We start from the raw sequence: 19,369 nt of genomic DNA, 5'->3' as shown, positions 1-19,369 counted from the left end.
ACTAAGTAGTGTTTTTCTTCCTAATGCCCTATTGCTTCTCTACAGGTAATCGCTGTGACCAACCAGGTCACAGGTTCATTCATTCAGTATGTACTGAGTCCTGTGCTGGACTTTGGGGGCACAGCAGGGAGCAAGACATACACAGCACAGCATCTTCCCTCAGTATCTGTGGGGGATTGGTTCCCCCCCTGCAGATACCAAAATTTGTGGATGCTCAACTTCGTGATATAAATGGTGCAGTATTTGCATATAACCTATACACCTTCTCCCTCCTGTACTTTGTCACCTCTAGATTACTTATAATACCTAATACAATGTAAATGCTGTGTAAATATTTGTTATACTGTATTCTTTAGGGATTAATGATAAGGAAAATAAGTCCACACGTGTTCAGTACAGACACAATATTTCTCCCACATATATTCAGCCACATTTGGTTGAATCCACAGATGTGGAACTCAAGGATACAAAGGCTGTATTTTGTCCTCATAGAAATTAGTCTAGTGTCTAGTGGGTGTGTCAGGAAGTAAAAAAGGAGAACAAATCATTGTAAATGTGGTAAGTGCTTCGATAGGGATAGTCCCTGAGAGAGGAGTTAGTTTAGATGGCATTCAAAGAAGGGGTCCAAGGAGGGGATATTTAAGCAAAGGCATGAAGGCTGAGGAGTTAGCCATGTACTGACTGCTGAGTAAATTTCCAGGGAGTGGGACCTGCAGGTAGCAGGAGGCCCTGAAGAGGGACAAGGTTTGGCTGGTCTGAGGAATTGAAGGTAGATCAGCATAGTTTGAGCCTAAGGAGGAACAGGAAGAGAAATGTACTACCAGGAGGCTAGAGAGGAGACTGGAGCCATCAGGAGGACATTGGAGGCCATGAACAGGAGTGTAAATTTCCTTCAAGTCCATAGAAGGCTTTAAATAAGAGATTATGGAATCTGATTTAAATTTTAAAGATCATTCTGACTGTGGTGTGGAGAATGGTTGGAGGAGAGAGAAGTGCTAAGATGTACACATGGTAGTACACCTGCCACATAGGGAGAGCTCCATAAATCAAAATGGACTCACCTGTCACTTATGCCTAGTCCTTGCACCACTCCAGTCCACTTGTCTCTGGGCACCTCCTCCCAACCCAAGCAAGTATGGTGGGCTGGCCTCAGCAGGAAGAGAAGGGAAGGAGGTGGTTCAGGGTTCAGGGTGGGTGTGAAAACATCACCTCTGCATCAATGTACTGACCCATCTCTCCCTCAAATGCTGCTAGGTGCAGATAGGGAACTGGACTGTGTTGTTTTTGCCCACTGGGGTCAGAGATAAGAGGAAAGTGGCATTTTGCCAGCCCTTTCCAGTTATTCAGGCTGAATCCAGTTTCTGATATTTAAGGAGCCCTTTTGGAAAAAGGAAAATAATCCTTTATCAAATCAACAAAAAATATCTATTTAAAGTCTATTATGTTTAAGTCATTATGTGAGCCCTTTCAAGACATAGTGAGAGGTCATGATTATATTCTTTGACCAAACACTTATTATAATACAACTCCAAATAGCTGCATTTTCAAATGTGAATTATTCATTTGTTTTATAAACACATATAATGCTTATAAATTACTAACTCTCCATGACAACCTTAAGATGCATGTTCTATCTTGGTGCAGACACCAAGGCACAAAGAAGCTTCATAAGCAAGATTCAAGCCATGTAGTCTGTCTCCCAAATCTGTGCTTTTAACTCCTGTACTTTGTTACCTCTCCATTTAAAAATTCTGTTAATGAGAAGGCACTGACTCATTGTACCAGGATATTTTAAGTTTCACTTTAAACTCCAAATTCATTCACTTGACCTGCAGAGGAAAATGCTGCAGGGCTCCAGTGTGGTATGGACATGAGTATCAAATGCTGATGGTGACTTTTTTTGTTTGTTTCAAAGGATTATTGGGACTTTGCAGAACTCTGCAGAGTTTTCAGAAGCCTTTCACTGCCGCAAGAATTCATACATGAATCCAGAAAAGAAATGCCGGGTTTGGTGATCTTCAAAAGAAGCAGTGCAGCCCTCGGCTAGACTTGCCAACACCACAGAAACGGGGAACTCTCTAACTGAGAGAAAATGGGCCCTAGGGGTCACTGTACTGACTTGGGGGTGATTAACAGAGAGCGGAGCATCACAATACAAATAACATTAGGTTGTTCTAGAAAGGGTGTGGAGGGAGCAAGGGGGTCTGAGGTCTATCAAGTCAATCACTTCTCACTGTGTAAATAATGCTTAATTTCTAAAGATAATGTTACTGTTTTTTTCTGTTTCTCATATGGTCTACCAGTTTGCTGATGTCCCTAGAAAACAATGCAGAACCTTTGAGGTAGATCAGGATTTCGAATCCAAAGGGAAAAGAAGATGTGGAAGAATACAGTTAGGCACCAGAAGAACAGTAGGTGACACTATAGTTTCAAGCACATTGCCTAACTACTAGTTTTTGCTTTTATTTGCAACATTTACAGTCCTTTGAAATGCTTCCAAAGAATTCTTATACACATTGGGGCCTTGGAGCTTATACAGTTTTAAACTCATTTTTGCCATACATCAGTTATTCATTCTGTGATCATTTATTTGAAGCACTCTTAGAGCAAAAAATGAATGTCTAAAATTGTTTTTTGTTGTACCTGCTTTGACTGATACTGAGGTTCTTAAGGCTTCCTGCAATTTTCTAAGCAATTTCTTGCTCTCTCTCTCTCTCTCTCTAAAAACTTGGTATTTTTAAGAGATTTATATAAATGTAAAAATAATAATTTTTATATTTAATTATTAACTACATTTATGAGTAACTATTATTATAGGTAATCAATGAATATTGAAGTTTCAGCTTAAAATAAATAGCTGTGAACCAAGATCTGTAAAGTGATATGCAGATGAAAATTTGAGACTATTCAAACTTATAAATCATATTGATGAAAAACTTTTAGCACAAACTTTAGGGTAAAAATTGCCATTGGACAGTTGTCTAGAGATATATATACTTGTGGTTTTCAAATTGGACTTTCAAGACTAAATCTGTCTCTTAGAGTATCTCTGATAAAAAGGCAAATCTGCATCTATGTAGCTCTGCGTCTCCTGTCTTTTCAGGTTTGTCATTCAAAATATTTTGATAATAAATTGAAATTGTGAACTCATTACTCCCTAAGACTTTGTGACAGCTGTCTAACTTCAGAAGTGCATTTCTGAATAGAAATGGGAGACCTCTGATGGACCTTCTAGAATTCTAAGTCACAAAGAGTTCTGGAAAAGAACTGTTTAGTGTTTGATAGGAATTCATCTTTTGAGCCTTCTATTCCTCTCTTTTCCTGTTCTATTGACTATTTTAGTTTATTACCTGATTGACATTTTACAAAAGAGGTGCACTTCCAAAATTCTTACTTTTCCTAACAAAAGATGAAAGCAGGGCTTTTCTATCTAAATAATGAGTATTAGTTCCCTGCCTCTTGAAAAATGCCCATTTGCCTTTAAAAAAAAGTTACAGAAATATAACATAGGTACGTAAATTGCATAAAGCATAAGTATACAGTTCAATAAACTTAACTTTAACTGAACAATGAACCTGTAGCCAGCACCTGTAAGAAACAGAGCAGTACTAACACTCTAGAAGCACCTCCTTGTCCCTTTGTTTCTCCCAGAACGAGAACTATCCTGACTTCTAATATCATTCACTAGCTTTGCCTGGTTTTGTCTTTTATATAGATAGAATCAATCAGTATGTATTCTTTTGTGCCTGGCTTCTTTCTCTCAGCCTTAACATTTGTGAGATTCCTCTGTATTGTTGTGCTGATTGTGGATCTCATTCTCATTACAGAATAATGTTCTATTGTGGGACTTATTACAATTTGTTCGTCCTATTGTTGATGGGCACTTGAGAACTTTCCAGTTTGGCGCTATTACAAATAGTACAACTATGAATGTACTGCTTGTTACCATCTTACTTGAGCCTTCAATGGACTTATTTCTTCAAGTCCTTCCAAAAAGTATTACAAGCATTGAAATTACAGTTTCAGGCCAACTGTGGATACCCTTACCCTTTCCTCCTTTATCACAACCACCATTATAATGGGTAATTTCAAGTATACTTATATCTATATTTCCTTAAAGTAAATTTAAAATTTACCTAAGTGATATATCTAGTTGAAGTAATAGGAGCTTCTAGCTCTAATAAAACAGCTATCTCTTAACTTATTTTATTTCCATCATGTCAGAGCAGGTGAAGAGCCAGAAGTGAAGAGTGACTAGTGGAAATCATAAAAAGCCACTAGACTCTTCACTGTTAGCTTTTTAAAACATCAGGCTCGCATCCCTATGGAGGAACAACTCTGCCTGGATCCCCTCTGTATGTAAATATAAGATTTTCTGGGCCTAAAGGATAGATCAAAGTCAAAATAGCAATACCTCCCTATCCCTAACACATCCAGACATCATGAATTTTACATGGTACTCTTGTTGAATTCTATAGGGCCTTCTGATGTCTCTAAAATACTACCTATTCTCTAGAGTTGTTACATCAGATAAGACATATCTCTAATCCCATCCATAAATCCAGTTCACTATGGCTGAGTTCTGGTCAAAGAAAGAAAGTTTAGAAGCTGAGACACAAAGGATTGGGAGCTGATGAAACTCACAAATGACAGTAGGAAGAAGCTCTTGACAATACCTGTTGGGAAGGAGTCTGCCTCCATGCCACAGTGTTTGAGTGGATTGCAGGTGCAAGGTGGAAAGGATGCTGTCCAAAGAAAAGAGTCCTTGTTCCAGCCCTATTCTGCCAATCCTGACAGGGTGACCTTGGGTATTTGCTGTGTTCTTTTGGGCCTCTGCTTCTCTCACCTAAAAAACAAGAGAATTAGATTATATCAGTGGTTCTCAGCAAGAGAAGGAGTATGTGTCCAATGCTGCCTTCCCATGAATCTGTCTCCCAGTTATGAATCAGTGAGCAGGATAACCTGAAAACTCCATTTAAGGCCGGGCGCGGTGGCTCAAGCCTGTAATCCCAGCACTTTGGGAGGCCGAGACGGGCGGATCACGAGGTCAGGAGATCGAGACCATCCTGGCTAACACGGTGAAACCCCGTCTCTACTAAAAATACAAAAACTAGCCGGGCGAGGTGGCGGGCGCCTGTAGTCCCAGCTACTCGGGAGGCTGAGGCAGGAGAATGGCGTAAACCCGGGAGGCGGAGCTTGCAGTGAGCTGAGATCCGGCCACTGCACTCCAGTCCGGGCAACAGAGCGAGACTCTCCTCAAAAAAAAAAAAAAAAAAAAAAAAAAAAAAAAAAAAAAAAAACTCCCATTTAAGTGTCTGGAGTTAGAAAATTTTAGTCCAATAACAAGTACCAAAGTTTTATCAAGTTTGGGTCTGTGCTGCTGTTACTATTAACCATTTAAGTGGGGCAAAACCTTGGTAATTTTCTCAAAAGCATTTATCATTCCTGTTGCCACAGATGGAGTATTCATGCTCAAACTAAAAGATATTTGTTATTTTGGAAAGAAGAAAGACTCTATTCTCAAAGTTTGCTAATCAGAAATTTTTATCAGTTTCAAGTCTCAAAGATACAAAATAAAAACAAACATTTTTGATACTATTGCTTTTATGCCTAGTCAATTCGCTTCCAAACTGCCAACTCCTGTGTAAATCTCTACCCCATTTATGTCTTGCAAAAATATTAAGATTAAATGGAGCTTTTATCTCTGTAATCTTGTACTTCCTGCTAGCTTCAAATTGAATTTTTAGAAAATGAATGATACAAACTTTGTATCCAATATGTCCTTGTTTTCCCCACCCTTTTTCAGAGATCACTGTGATTTTCTGATTGGATTTTTTTTCAAAAGTTAAGTGAAATGGCCATCAAATGTTATAGGGAGTCACTAGCATAATCAGATGACGTAGGCAAAAGCCAAAAGTAAGTGTCTTTGTCCACAGTCTCCAGGCTGAAGAAGTTGACCATTTGGTTGGTCAGGTGGAGAGAGGCGTCACATCTGGCTGGTGTCAACGTGGCACATGTTTATCTCATTCTAATCTTCTATCTAACAATGTTTTCTTAATTTCTGCTTCTTTGTATTTTGTATTTCCTCTAAAACAGTGAGAAACACTACTTTCATTTTCAACCTCCCAGACAAAATGTTGTGTTTCTGTTTTGCCTGACAAAACAGATCTTCTCAGTTGTACAAAGGAAGTCGGGCAGGAAAATAATCATTGGCTGTTGCCAGAAATAATGATGAGTTTCCAACTTGGGAAGTATAGAAAGACTGGAAAGCCTAATGTTTATGATAAATTTTTATACTCTGGATTTTCCTTCTACTCAGAAACTAACAATTTTGCAGGTATTAGGCATACTAGCATCCCATTTCACCCTTATAAATACACTTGATAGAATCTGCAACCTGACATTTATGCTATATCCAGGAAGACAAATGGAGTCAAGTATCTGTATTATCGTTTTACCTTGGTGTAAATCCTTCTTACGTGCTATGAATGCTCTATGTCCTCTGACATACAGCATCAGAGATGTCATGCTAAGACATATGGCAGCTTTATAATACCAAAGAAATCGGGATTCAAACACTAACTAGGGCTGGGTGCAATGCCTCACACCTGTAATCCTAGCACTTTGGGAGTCTGAGGCAGGAAGATTGCTTGAGCCCAGGAGTTCGAGACCAGCATGGGTAACACAAGGAGACCCCATCTCTACAAAAAGTAAAATACAAAATTAGCCAGGCATAGTGGCACATGCCTGTGGCCCCAGCTACTCAAGAGGCTGAGGTGGAAGGATCACTTAAGCCCAGGAGGTCAAAGCTGTAATGAGCCGTGATTATGCCACTGCACTCCAGCCTAGACAACAGAAAGCCAGAAAACCTAACCAGCAGAAAATATTTAGATGTAGTAAGTGAAAATACAAAAAGGGCACAATGTTGAGTATGTATTATCATATCAACTATGTTAAAATATTATTCCATAGAAAAAGAGTTGGAAGAATATATGCCAAAAATTAACCGGGGCTATCTCTGGGTTGTAGTATTATAAGTGGTTCTTATTTTCCTTTTTTGGTTTTCTACATTTTAAGTTTTTCTGTAATAGGAAAATGTTACTCCTAAAAAGTCATTTTTAAAATATTATTTGGAAGGAAAAAGAAAAGGAATATGAAAGGGAGGGGAGTGAGGGGGAAATTGACCCAAAAAGAAAAATAAAACTTCCCTGAATAAAAGGGTTGTTCATTCTTTAAGGACCTATTCAGTTTGATGTCTCAGGCAACTTAGACCCAAGGAACCTGGTGTAATAGATTTTGGTCAAGAGCTTGCTGCCCCCAGGACAGGCCAGATCTGTTTATAAAGTAACTTTGACATACACTGTATAACACAGAATGGAGGAAGTTGCTGGACCTTCCTCTGATAGTTAAAGTGCTTCTGTGAGAACAAAGCATGTAATCTAGAGGAGGTTTTGGGCTTTTTCTAAAAATGCTAAAAGGTTGACTGATCCACCACCTTCTCCCACCTGGTCCTTCACACCTCCCCAATGCACCCAAAACCCCAGCATTTGCCAAACCCTGATGCAGATGAGGATACAATGTATGGCTGTGAAACAAACCGGTAGATTATGCAGTAATTAGATCTAAATGCTTCACCTGGTAGACACCACGATTCACCTGGTGGTCAGCTGCTAAAATTTAGAGGTTGAATAGGGAGGAAACAATGGGATACAGCTAATCCCAGGTGACTCACTGTTTAAATATGCTTAAATTTGATAAGACTTTAGTTGCAAATGTGAAAGTCAAAATCACGCTAAATAAGCCAAAACTAGAGTTTTTTTGACCCACCTTACCAAATATGGGGTGAGCGTGAGTAAATGGGCCTTCTTTCCTTGTCTACTTTATTGTTGCAGACTTGCTTTCTCTAAAGTAAAGTCATGATGGTCAGTCACACTCAGGCTCAGAGATTCTCCATTTCCTCTCCAAGAGAAGGACAGATTTCTTATCACGGTACGCATTGGACAAATCCTGGAGGAAAACCGATTGGCTTATTTTGGAAACATGCCCACCCCTGTGGACAACGCATGAGGAATTGGGGAGGTTGTAGAACTTACAATCTTTCATCTCCCATGGAGCCAAAGAAGGACAATTTCTCAAAAGAAGAAAAGCACCATTCCAAGAAGAAGAAGAGGAAGAAGAAGCAGAAGCAGAAAAGAAGAAAAAGACATTAAAACACCAGTAATTACCAGATAATTCTGAAAAGCTTCACAAAACATTTTGGGTTGGATTATATTGTGCATATTACTCTTAGAATAAATGTTATCTTTTCATTTTGTTTGATCAAAAAGAAGACATTATAGCATTTAGTTAGATTTAATATTTAAGAAAATGAAGTTATTAATAAAGAAGAGTGGGAACAAAGAGCAATGATACTATTTATTGTGAGCTGGGCACATAATTTAGGTTGTTTGCATAAAGTGTTCATTTAATATAGCTAACCTGTGAGGTTAATGTTAATGTTAGTACTCCCATTTCTTTCCTTTTTTTTTTTTTTTTTTTTTTGAGATGGAATTTTACTCTTTGCCCCAGGCTGGAGTGCAATGGCAGGATCTCGGCTCACTGCAACCTCCGCCTTCTGGTTTCAAGCGATTCTTCTGCCTCAGCCTCCTGAGTAGCTGGGATTACAGGCGCCCACCACCATGCCTGGCTAATTTTTGTATTTTTAGTAGAGACAGGGTTTCACCATTTTGGCCAGGATGGTCTTGAACTCCTGACCTTGTGATCTCAAAGTTCTGGGATTACAGGCGTGAGCCACTCTGCCCAGCCAGTAACCCCATTTTGTGGATGGTGAATTTAAGTTTCAGAGAGTTTAACTGATACATCCAGATTCACACAGAAAATGACAAGACCAGGGACGAAACCAAGTTATATTGAAGTGCAAAGTCTATGTAAATTTACTATCAAATCTGTACCTCACTATAAAATGCACTTAATCCTATCAAAATCAACTCATTGGCCGGGCGAGGTGGCTCACGCCTATAATCCCAGCACTTTGGGAGGCCAAGGCAGGCGATCACGAGGTCAGGAGAGCGAGACCATCCTGGCTAACATGGTGAAACCCCATCTCTACTAAAAATACAAAAAATTAACCGGACATAGTGGTGGGTGCCTTTAGTCCCAGCTACTCGGGAGGTTGAGGCAGGAGAATGGCGTGAACCCGGGAGGCAGAGCATGCAGTGAGCTGAGATTGTGCCACTGCACTCCAGCCTGGGTGACAGAGCAAGACTCCGTCTAAAAGAAAAAAAAAAAAAAAATCAACTGATTACTTATAGCTAATAAAAAGTAGTATATTTTTAAATTTTATTACTTATATGTTTCCTATTTTAAAAGAATACATATTAAGTATTTTAAGTAATTATATCAATAAACATTTATTAATCATCTGATATGTTCAAGATACTATACTGGAAACACAAAATTAGAAAAGAAAAGCAAGATAAAGCAATATTGTTTAGCCAGTACTGTACTTCTCTACTACATGTGCTCACTTATTCATTGATGAAACATTGAGCATTATTTATGTGTAGTGCACTATACTAGATCCATTAGAAGATAAATGAAAACAATTGTCCTTTTAATATAGTAGAGACACTAAAAATGTACACAAACATATTACACAGCTAAACATATGGTATGCCAAGAGATATAGAGAAAACAAAATTTGAAAATTGAGGAGAATTTCCTTTCCTATCATGGCGAAAACATCCTGGATGGGATAGACTGTAACTTGCATTTGACAATATGGCTGGGATTTTGGCAATTAAAGCAGAGCATAAGGAAATATTTTGGCCTGAGAGTATCTCAGATGCAAGATTAGACAACAAAATAGTAAGAACCCCACAATTACTCTGTAGCAGTGCTAACTCTGAAAGAACATAGCAATGGGACCTATGCACTCTGAGTCTGTTGACACAGTTATTCATTATTTACAGTTACCTTTTTGATGCCTGTACCAAGAAAAGCCTTCCTTATGTATTTGAACATCTTATGCTACTCTCAAAGTTTATTCATGATCATTCTACTATGAAAGATGCCTTGAGCATTTCTTGGCATTTTGCTAGAAGCATGATAGGATAACATTTCATCCTATTCCTGAGAATGTAGAATTCTCCTTTTATTTCCGCCCTGTTGCTAATTCATTGCACTGAGCAAATAACTAACTTTTCTGCATTTCTATTGTCTCAGAATTAAAATCATAGTTAAGATCAAGGCCTTGTGATAAGCAGAAGGCAGACAGGTAGCATTTTGCAAACCACACTTCTTGAGAATGGTGAGAGATATCAGAGTGCTCAGGAACTAGAGAACAGTGTTGTGAAACATCTGAATCCAGAGAGAGTCAGATAGACCCAGGGACACAGAAGATCAAAGCAAAGACCCTCCAAATGTCTATAAGCATTTGACTCCTCAATTTCCTCCTCTGCAAAATGGCCATAATCACTTGCACCTCTCTGGGAAGGATACTGTACCAGTTGCCAACAAATTATATTTGCAACTGCATTAAAATGTAAGACCTTTATTCTTACCTCTGACTTTTCCCTGGCATTAGTTAAGCTCTATGGATCTTTAAAAATCAGGGCTTTTGGCTAAAAGACCAGGATTTTGTTTTTTGTCTTTTTACCATATTATCTTTCATGTTGCTTTCAGGAATCACTTGCTTGATCCCTTTTGAATCATTTTTCTCACTAGACACTCTTGAAACAGAAAAGGCATAAAAAGTGCAATCCTCTAAATAGTAAGAGATTTCTTCAAAAGTTAAAAAAGAGAAAGCAGAAACATACTCAAAACAAAATTGAAGTGGTTTTTGTTTCTTTTTTTTTTTTTTTTTTTTGAGACGGAGTCTTACTCTGTCACTCAGGCTGGAGTGCAGTGTTGCAATCTGGCTCACTGCAACCTCTGCCTTCCGGGTTCAAGCAATTCTTCTGCCTCACCCTCAGCTAGGATTACAGGTATGCACCATCACACCCGGCTAATTTTTATATTTTTAGTGGAGACAGGTTTTCACTATGTTGGCCAGGCTGGGTCTCAAACTACTGACCTCAAGCGATCTGCCCGCCTAGGCCTCCCAAAGTGCTGGGATTACAGGTGTAAACCAAGCACCTGGTCCAAAATTGAAGTTTTGAGCAAGATGCTAATTTTGGGGAAAACAGTTTATAGCATTATGCAGATATCTTCACTTTGCTCAGAAAATGTCATTGGCCCGGAGACCTTAGGAAAGCCGTTTAACTCCTTTGAAACTTAGTTTGCTCAGAAAGGAACTATGAAAATGTAAACACGTTTTTGCCATTTAGGTGTGTTATAGGCAGAGTAATGGTCCCCCAAGGATGTTCATATGCTAATTCCCAAAAGTTATGAATATGTCAGAGTATATTGCAAAGGGGAACTAAAGGTTTCAGATGGAATAAAGGTTGCTAATCAGCTGGCATTAAGATGATGAGAGTAGGCTGGATTATGCAGGTGGATAATAACCCAATGTAATAAGGGTTCTCAAAAGTGGAAAAGGTAAGCAGAAGAGCAAGTCAGAGTGATGTGATGTGAGGAGGGCTTGACCTGCTCTTGCTGACGTTGAGGACAGACAAGAAGGGTGACAGGCCAAGGAATAAAGACAGCTTCTAGAGGCTGAAAAAGGCAAGGAAATTGAGTCTCTTCTGGAGCCCACAGAAAGGACCACAGTCCTTCTGACACCATTGTTTTGGCTCAGTGAGACCACGTCAGATTTCTGACCTGTGGAACTGTAAGATAAGTTTGTGTTGTTGGGGACCACTAAGTTTATGGTAATTTGTTATAGCAGCTATAGAAAACACATAGTATAAGTAATTATTTGGCAAATAATACTCCAGAATTATTTAAACATTTTGAAAAGAATTCTAATCTCACATATTCTAGTGGTAAAGTATATGCAACTATAAAAATTTTATCTCAAACTACTTACTGTTCTTCACTTAGCTGTTTTTAAATGGTGACTATAGGGATACAACATCAATTTGATATAACTAGAGATGAGTTGGTATTATTTTAAACTAAAATTAGTGGTCATAATTGATTCACTCATGCAAAGACTAAAACATTGGTCTTTATAAAGTAAACATAATTCATCATACAGAGAGGTTAGGTATTTGGCAGTTAACAAGCCTTGCCTATCACCCACCTTTTGTCCCAGCATGCAAACTAATTAACCACTGAGAGGATCTTCCCTGTATAAGCACTAATATGTCAGGAAAATATTTATGGCTTTATCCACTAAAGTAGCTAAAGTATAAATTGTTTAGGCAAAGCGTTGAGAAAATAGAAACTCGGGACCATAGAAATACTAATCATAAGGCAGCCTTCAGATTTTACTTCACTTGGCACACTGTATTTTCCTGAAAGTTATTTATATGTATTATTTTTACCTTAGGCAAGCTAATAATGAATTGCTCTGTTCTAAGGAACTTCAGCACTTCAGCTTTAAAGAGCATGTCATTAAAAAGATATATATATTCCAAGTGCTTAAGCATTATGAATAAAGAAGGATGGTCACACTGGCAAGTGTGTGCTGTCCTTGTAATAACATAAAGAATGTTGCTGGTTTTTAAGTGTACAGCATCTATAAGTTCTATACTTACATTGCTCAGGGCTTCCTCGACCTTTGAGTTCTGCATATAGCAAAGTACATGAACAAAGCCCAGCCCACAATGTGCCGGAGCCAGCCTCAACAGTTCATGAGAGCTGATTGCTAAATTTTCAGAAATCCCATGAGCTAGTTGATGTTATACTGGTAGCTTGAAATCAGCCAACACTATAAGTCAGGTTTGGTTGGCTTACTTTTCCTGGAGAATCAGCTGTTCAGCATTTGCACTTTACAAAGGCAATTTACAGTCCAGGAAGTGAAACCAGGGTCATCATCTAAAGCATATACAATCTAGGGGACTTCTTATCTTAGTTAGAATAGACTTGCGTATTTATAGCTTTTCGGACAGATGGCTATAATTTTCTTATTCTTACAAAATTGGTATGCTAAAGGAACTTTCCAACAGATGAAAGTCAAGTATCTCGAGGAAGAGGTGCCTTTTTCTACTTCACACAATGGCAATATGTGTGTTAATGCCAACCTGAGGGATTAACCTAAGTCAGTGCTAAAGACTGAATGTTTATGTCCCCCAAATTCCTGTGAAACCTAATTCTTAAAGAGGCAATATTATAAGGTGGCACCTTTGGGAGGTGATTAGATCAAGAGAGTGGAAGCTCCATGTTTGAGATTAGTGTCCTTGTAAAAAAGACCCCAGAGAGATCCCTGGCCCTTTCTGCCATGTGAAGAAACAGTCAAAAGACAGCCATCCATGAATCAGGATGAAGGTCCTCACCAGACACTGAATCTACTGGTGCTGTGATCTTGGACTTTCCAGCCTCCAGAACTGTGAGAAATTTCTGTTGTTTCTAAGATACTTAGTCTACAATTTTCTGTAATAGTAGCCTGAACTGACTTAAGATTATCAGAATAAATAGAATATGATATAGGATTCAATAATGATGGAAGTGATGGAGGAATCAAATGAAGAAATTACATTTACCTATGAATATTTGCAAAGTCTTTAGTAAAATGTGTCATTGAGGTAGGTTTTAAAGATGGACAGATTTTTTTTTCCCAAGAGTGAATGGTAGGATGGGAATTCCAAGAGAAGAAGACAACCTGAATCAACATTCATAATTGGGTCAGTTCTTCGAGTCAGTCGGGTTATCTCAAACTAACCAGATAAAAGAGTTATTTTTCAAGGTAGTTCAGATCCAAACTGGCGGCATCTAGAATTCAAACTAAGAAGTTTTAATTTTGGAAGTGCACTTGAAATTTTAAAGCCATATTTTCTGCCAAAAAGAGGATTGCACTAACATGAAAATAGAGACCTAGTAGACAACACAAGAGCAGACTTCATGTCTGTTTTTTCACCATTGAAACTTCAGGACTTGTTACAGCACCAAGCATATTTTAGCACTCTTTCTTTTTTTCTGTTTGGGAACTAAAAGGTGAGTTTATGCCATTGTCCTTAATTATTTTACCACAAAACACACCTGTTGAAATATCTTCAGCATATCCAACTAAGCCAACCCCCGAACCATCTCTTGAGTCATTTTATAAAACGATTTTTGTATCCTTTCCCCTGGTAAAACATCTTGCCAGATTAAAATGCTAAGAAACAAAATTAATGATAAGAAGAACATAATTAGAAAAATTGTTGACAAAAGGCTAGAACACGAGAAACTTGGTTAATAGTATAGTTGTCATTCTGTCACAGAGCTGTGAATCAGCAGCAGCAAATGGTACTCAAAGTGAGATCAAGGCAGAAAAGAAACTGAAGTTGAATAAAATGAGATACTTTCGTGAAGAGGCCTGTTTTATTTCAGCCTCAAGATTGCCTGTTCCTGAATAGAAAGGGTGCTACACTGGCACCCTTCCCTCCTTTGGGAATCCTGGCAAATCAGTGACAGGACAAGTGTGGTGGGGCAGTAAGGATAACTGGCTTGAATCTCTACCTGATGAGGACTCAAGCACTAGATGGAACAGATCAAGAGCACTAAGTGTGAGGTCCGTATTTATAAAACGATAAACAGAGATGGTAGAGAAAGCGTCACAGTAAATGTCAAACAGTCTATCTTAACCCTCATCATCACGTGTAGACAAATTCCAGACCCTCTTAAGCTCCTCTCAAATACTTTTGAGTCCTGCATGGCCCACACGTAAGTCCCATATCAAACCAAGTTAGGGCCCTTGACTACTAAAGAATTCCCTGCTTCCCAGCTCCAGTCTTCTGCAAAGATTTCCTCTGTCAATGCCAATTCCTAATGCAGCAGTTATGCTCCAATGCCCACAAAGGGGGCTACTGCTGCCAATCCACACCAAAGGGACAGCCACAACTACCTGTCCCTGGTGATATATCTCTGAGCATGCTGATGCCAGACATTGATGGCATTGTCATCTGACCCAAGGGCACTATCTCTTGTTACTGCCAAAGATGCCAGCATAGAATCTTTCCATTGCATCAACTACTAGATGATTGAAATCTCACGTTCCCACATCTGATGGCTTTTTATGGGGGGAGGGGAACATATCTCTGTCTATCATGTTTCTGTTTGCTGACTTCTTCACGTAGGACTCAAATTTGAACTTATGGTGACATTCCAAGTGACAGACAATGCAATGAGCTTAGAATCTTTTCCTTCCCAAACCAAACTTTTGAATTTCAACTCACTTCTCTTAGGTTAAATTATCTCCTATGAGGCTCCTCACTTCATTCTAAAATTCCTACTGAGATACTTCAGCCCCTAGACAGGGCTGATACTCAGCTGGTACGTGCCTAGGTAGGTGTGCCATCCGTCCACAGCTGGCACCCATTCTGATTGACTGGTGTTAAATATTCTGGCTAATTGCCTAACTCCAGGCCTACCTCAGCCCTAGGGTAAACACAGTGGAGGCTCACAGAATCGTACTTTTAAAAATATCAGAGGAAAATGTTTTCCATGCCTTAGTTTCTTAATACTGAGAAAAATATAAGATTGCTACATCATATTAAAGGTATTGACGTTATTTGAGGAGACGTCAGTGCTTCTCACTTACAGATGAATACACTGCAGTGTAGTACAGAATATGACAAAACGGATTCCTTCTGATACTGAAGCATGACCTGAAGGTCCCAAAGTGGTTTGTCAGGTAAAAACTACTAATTGTGTCTCAGCATCCATTCTCTTTTTTTTTTTTTTTCATCACAGAATTCCCCAGTTTTATCTAAGCACATAGCCAACCTGGCTAGAGACTTCATTTTCCAGCCAGGAGTGGACATGTGATTAGAATAGAATATGAGGTGAAGCTCTATATACTACCTAGGTCACATCATTTAGAAATGAAGTTGCTTGAACTGCAAGGTGCAGTCTGGACTTGACAAATGTGGTGCTGATGAGCCAGCCTCAAGCTGGGATGGTAAAGTAACAAGATAGAAAACACCTGGGTCACTGGTCATTCTCACTGTTGACCTATTCTGGACTGTCGGGAGAGAAATAAACTCCTATCTTGTATGAATTTGACTTGTTAACTTTGAGTTTTTTTGTTTTCGTTTCTTTGGTGGAGGAGGAATGTCTCTTTGTTACAGCAACTTAGTCTGTGTGCTGACAAATGCAAAGAGCTATCAGTCTCTGGAAGAAATAAACAGATGTTTAAATATGTGTATAGGAATGACCAGAGAAGTGCATGATAGAACTCCAGGGACTGTGTAGTCATCATGGAAATAACATTTATCGGAAAGAAAAACTGTAGGCTTAAACTTTAGATGTTAGATGCTAAAAGTTAAATGCTTAATGACATTCTGGAAATCTACCCAATTCAGGGTTTAAAGACAAAAAAGAATTATGTTACAATAATTTCCTAATGATGTCCTCTGTAGCCACTTCTCTCATATGACCTTCCAGCCAATCACAGGAGAATGAATGAATGAGTTACATTTTTAAAGTTGTTGGATTTGTTGGGGGCAATTAATACTGGCTACTAAAACACACACTCCCAAAATTTAAAAACAAAATAAAAGTTTTGTTCTCCCTCACACAAAGTCCTATGCAACTAGGCAGGTTTCCTGGAAGGCTCTTCTCTAACCTGTGACTCCACTATCTGGGCTCCTTCTAGATTTTTTGTTTTTAAAACAGGATCTCACTCTGTTACCCAGGCTGGAGTGCAGTGGCATGATAACGGCTCACTGTAGCCTCAACACCCAGGGCTCAAGCAATCCTCCTACCTAACCCCCAAGTAGCTAGGGCCACAGGCACGTGCCACCACACCTGGGTAATTTTAAATTTTTTCTAGGGATAGTTTACCCTATGTTATCAAGGCTGGTCTCAAACTCCTGAGCTCAAACAATCCTCCTCCATTGACCTCCCAGAGCTCTGGGATTACAGGTGTGAGCCACCATGCCCACCTTCTAGTATTTTTACTTACCATCTTGAAATTATTTTCTTCCCAACATGTCAGTGGAGGGAGGCGGTAGAGAGAGAGCCTGGGGAAGACACAGAGGACATTGAGCCTGAACCTGCAAGCGAGGGCCCAAATTTTCACATGATTTCATTGATCAGAACTAGTCATGTTCAAGACTAGGAAATGTAGCGAGTTCATACATATTCATAAATGTTCTGTCTCTTCCACAGCAGTTATTTTGCCTGCTCTAAAAAGCAACATCCTTAAACATTGGTTGTAAATTTATTGTCCTTTTAACTGCTGCTCTCTGCACTTCTGCACTGCAGTTCTGTAACTGCTGCTCTCTGCGGTTAAGTACGCCCTTAAATGTAGTGTCTAACATATGCCAGAGTTAGGAAGGATCCAGAGCAGTCCTCATTCTGCAGTGTTGGTCCTAATTTTATGAGGGTTAAGAGATTAAAATTTATTTTCTCATTACATTTGAGATCCTTGGTGAAATGCTAAAATTGCATTCTTAGTTCCAACCCAGAGCTTAGTTGGCCTTATCAAGATATAGCTATAAACGGTTGTATGATGGGCCAGGAGATAGATGTGTGCACTCACTCAGGCTGTGTGTCCTTAACTGGCTGAGCATATTTGGGAGAGTCACGCTCTCTGGACTCCATGTCCTCATCTGGGAGCCAATAAGCAAGCAAAACACTGAAACTAGAGAGGATGGAGTGGAACTAGGTGATTCCTGAGGTGTCTGTCCCATCTAACAGTCAGTGGATCTCTAATTTTAAATTTTACGTCTTAGAAACCAGGGCTTTTGAAGAGCTTTCTAGACCTTGTACATTTTTACTTTCAGATGCTCTATCCTATTTCATATTAAACATTGAAATGTACACAGATCCCATATGAAATATGGTTTATGTATAACTATACAAAAGTTTTCATATGTTGGAGCCAATAACCTTTTCAAGTCTAAACTTTTTTTACTGATGTTAACACTGTGCCTAGAGGGCTTAATGATACATTAATCCTCCAAAAAACCATTCTACAGATTCTCACAAAATGGGTTTCAGTACAGCTCAGTGTGTTCCACAGTGCAGAACTCCTACGAAATGGAACAGATGTTAAAACACTTTATCCCTAAGAGACAGTGACCACACAAGTCACTACCCTCACTTGGGAAAACAAGAGAGCTGGAACAAGAATTGGCAGAAAGGGCAACCTAACGTGACAAATAGATCCAAAGCTATTTGAGCAATGTGGGCCCACTGATGGCTCGTACACACTCTCAGAACATGACTGTGGAGAAACTGGGTGCGTTTAAAACAGTTTAAAGTTCTGAAAGGAAATTTTATATTGTGTGAGAACATTATTTACAGTAGTTGAGCTGCAAGAAAATGGGGAGCAGATATCATAAAAATTAAAAATTGCATGGGTTATTAGCCTTAATGGTCTCTGATCTGAACAAATTCAGCAGGTTAAACACTTCCTAGCAAAGATTAGGCAGCTTGTTCAATCAATATGCCACACTACCCTTCCAGAAAGAATTGTTGCTAACGTTTAGATTGGCTGTATTACCCAGAAGGGCAATCCAGCTGGAGACATTACTGAGGGACTTGTGAAAAGAGCAACACTTCTTCAAAAGGACTTTCTCTCCAGGAACCTTCTGCCTCTGAGCAGAGAACAGGAAAATCATGGCCTGTAAAGCTGCCTCTGCCTAGCCAGGCAAGTACCCGCTTACACTGTTCCCTTCCTAGGATTCTACCTCTTCCCTGATGAGTCATCTTGGGGTCAGTGCAGATAATCTGAACTGATGAAGACTTTGACAACCCAAGAAATTCTTGTTAATAGGCTTACTGACATGCAATGTCAAAATAAGATCACATTTGTGGCCATGCAGTCTTCCAAAATGTCTCTCACCACTGGTTAATCTGGTGGCTAAGAGGCTTACGCATCACTTAGGTCTTCAAAAGGAAGACAGAGACTGCTTCTTTCTTGACACTAATAAAGCTGAATAATTACGCAATAAATGCCGGCAAGATACCAGCTTTGTTAAAAAATATAAAACAGATATAATAATCCCTTTGTTTATCTGAATGCCTGTGGCTTATGAACCTTGAAGAACAAACTTAGAATTACTTGACATTCTCAGTTTTGAACATTATGACTTTTTTTTAACTCTAAGATCACAAATAAACTTGTCATGTAAGGCCAGTATTTAAAATTAGTGAAAATAGGCCGAAAAATATTTAAAAACCGTGGCTCATTCTGAAATCAACTGCATTTGGCAAGTATCTCACTAATTACAAACTTTTGTAATTTGGAGTTAGGCCAAGCCATTAAGATAGTCTATACAAAATAGTCCAGGCTAATAAAGTAGCCCAAAAATTAAGATGAATCCAAAATGAGGAG

General features: G+C 39.0%; 1 protein-coding gene across 7 annotated transcripts in view; it reads left to right on the top strand.

Moving 5' to 3' along the window:
- MME (membrane metalloendopeptidase) overlaps nt 1-3,161 on the top strand; it is an 88,642-nt gene extending 85,481 nt beyond the window's left edge. For all 7 annotated transcript variants that reach the window (XM_033203612.1, XM_033203643.1, XM_033203613.1 and 4 more), the window contains one exon: nt 1,916-3,161. In XM_033203612.1, the coding sequence (XP_033059503.1) occupies nt 1,916-2,015 (100 nt within the window). In that variant the 3' untranslated portion in view covers nt 2,016-3,161. The remainder of the gene's footprint in view (nt 1-1,915) is intronic.
- Nucleotides 3,162-19,369: the final 16,208 nt, after the last annotated feature.

The sequence above is a fragment of the Trachypithecus francoisi genome, unplaced genomic scaffold (genome assembly GCF_009764315.1).
Source record: "Trachypithecus francoisi isolate TF-2019V2 unplaced genomic scaffold, Tfra_2.0 Lachesis_group0, whole genome shotgun sequence".
NCBI classification, from domain to species: Eukaryota; Metazoa; Chordata; class Mammalia; order Primates; family Cercopithecidae; genus Trachypithecus; species Trachypithecus francoisi.
The sequence above is the reverse complement of the archived record's forward strand: the minus strand, read 5'-3'. Positions and strand labels throughout refer to the sequence as shown.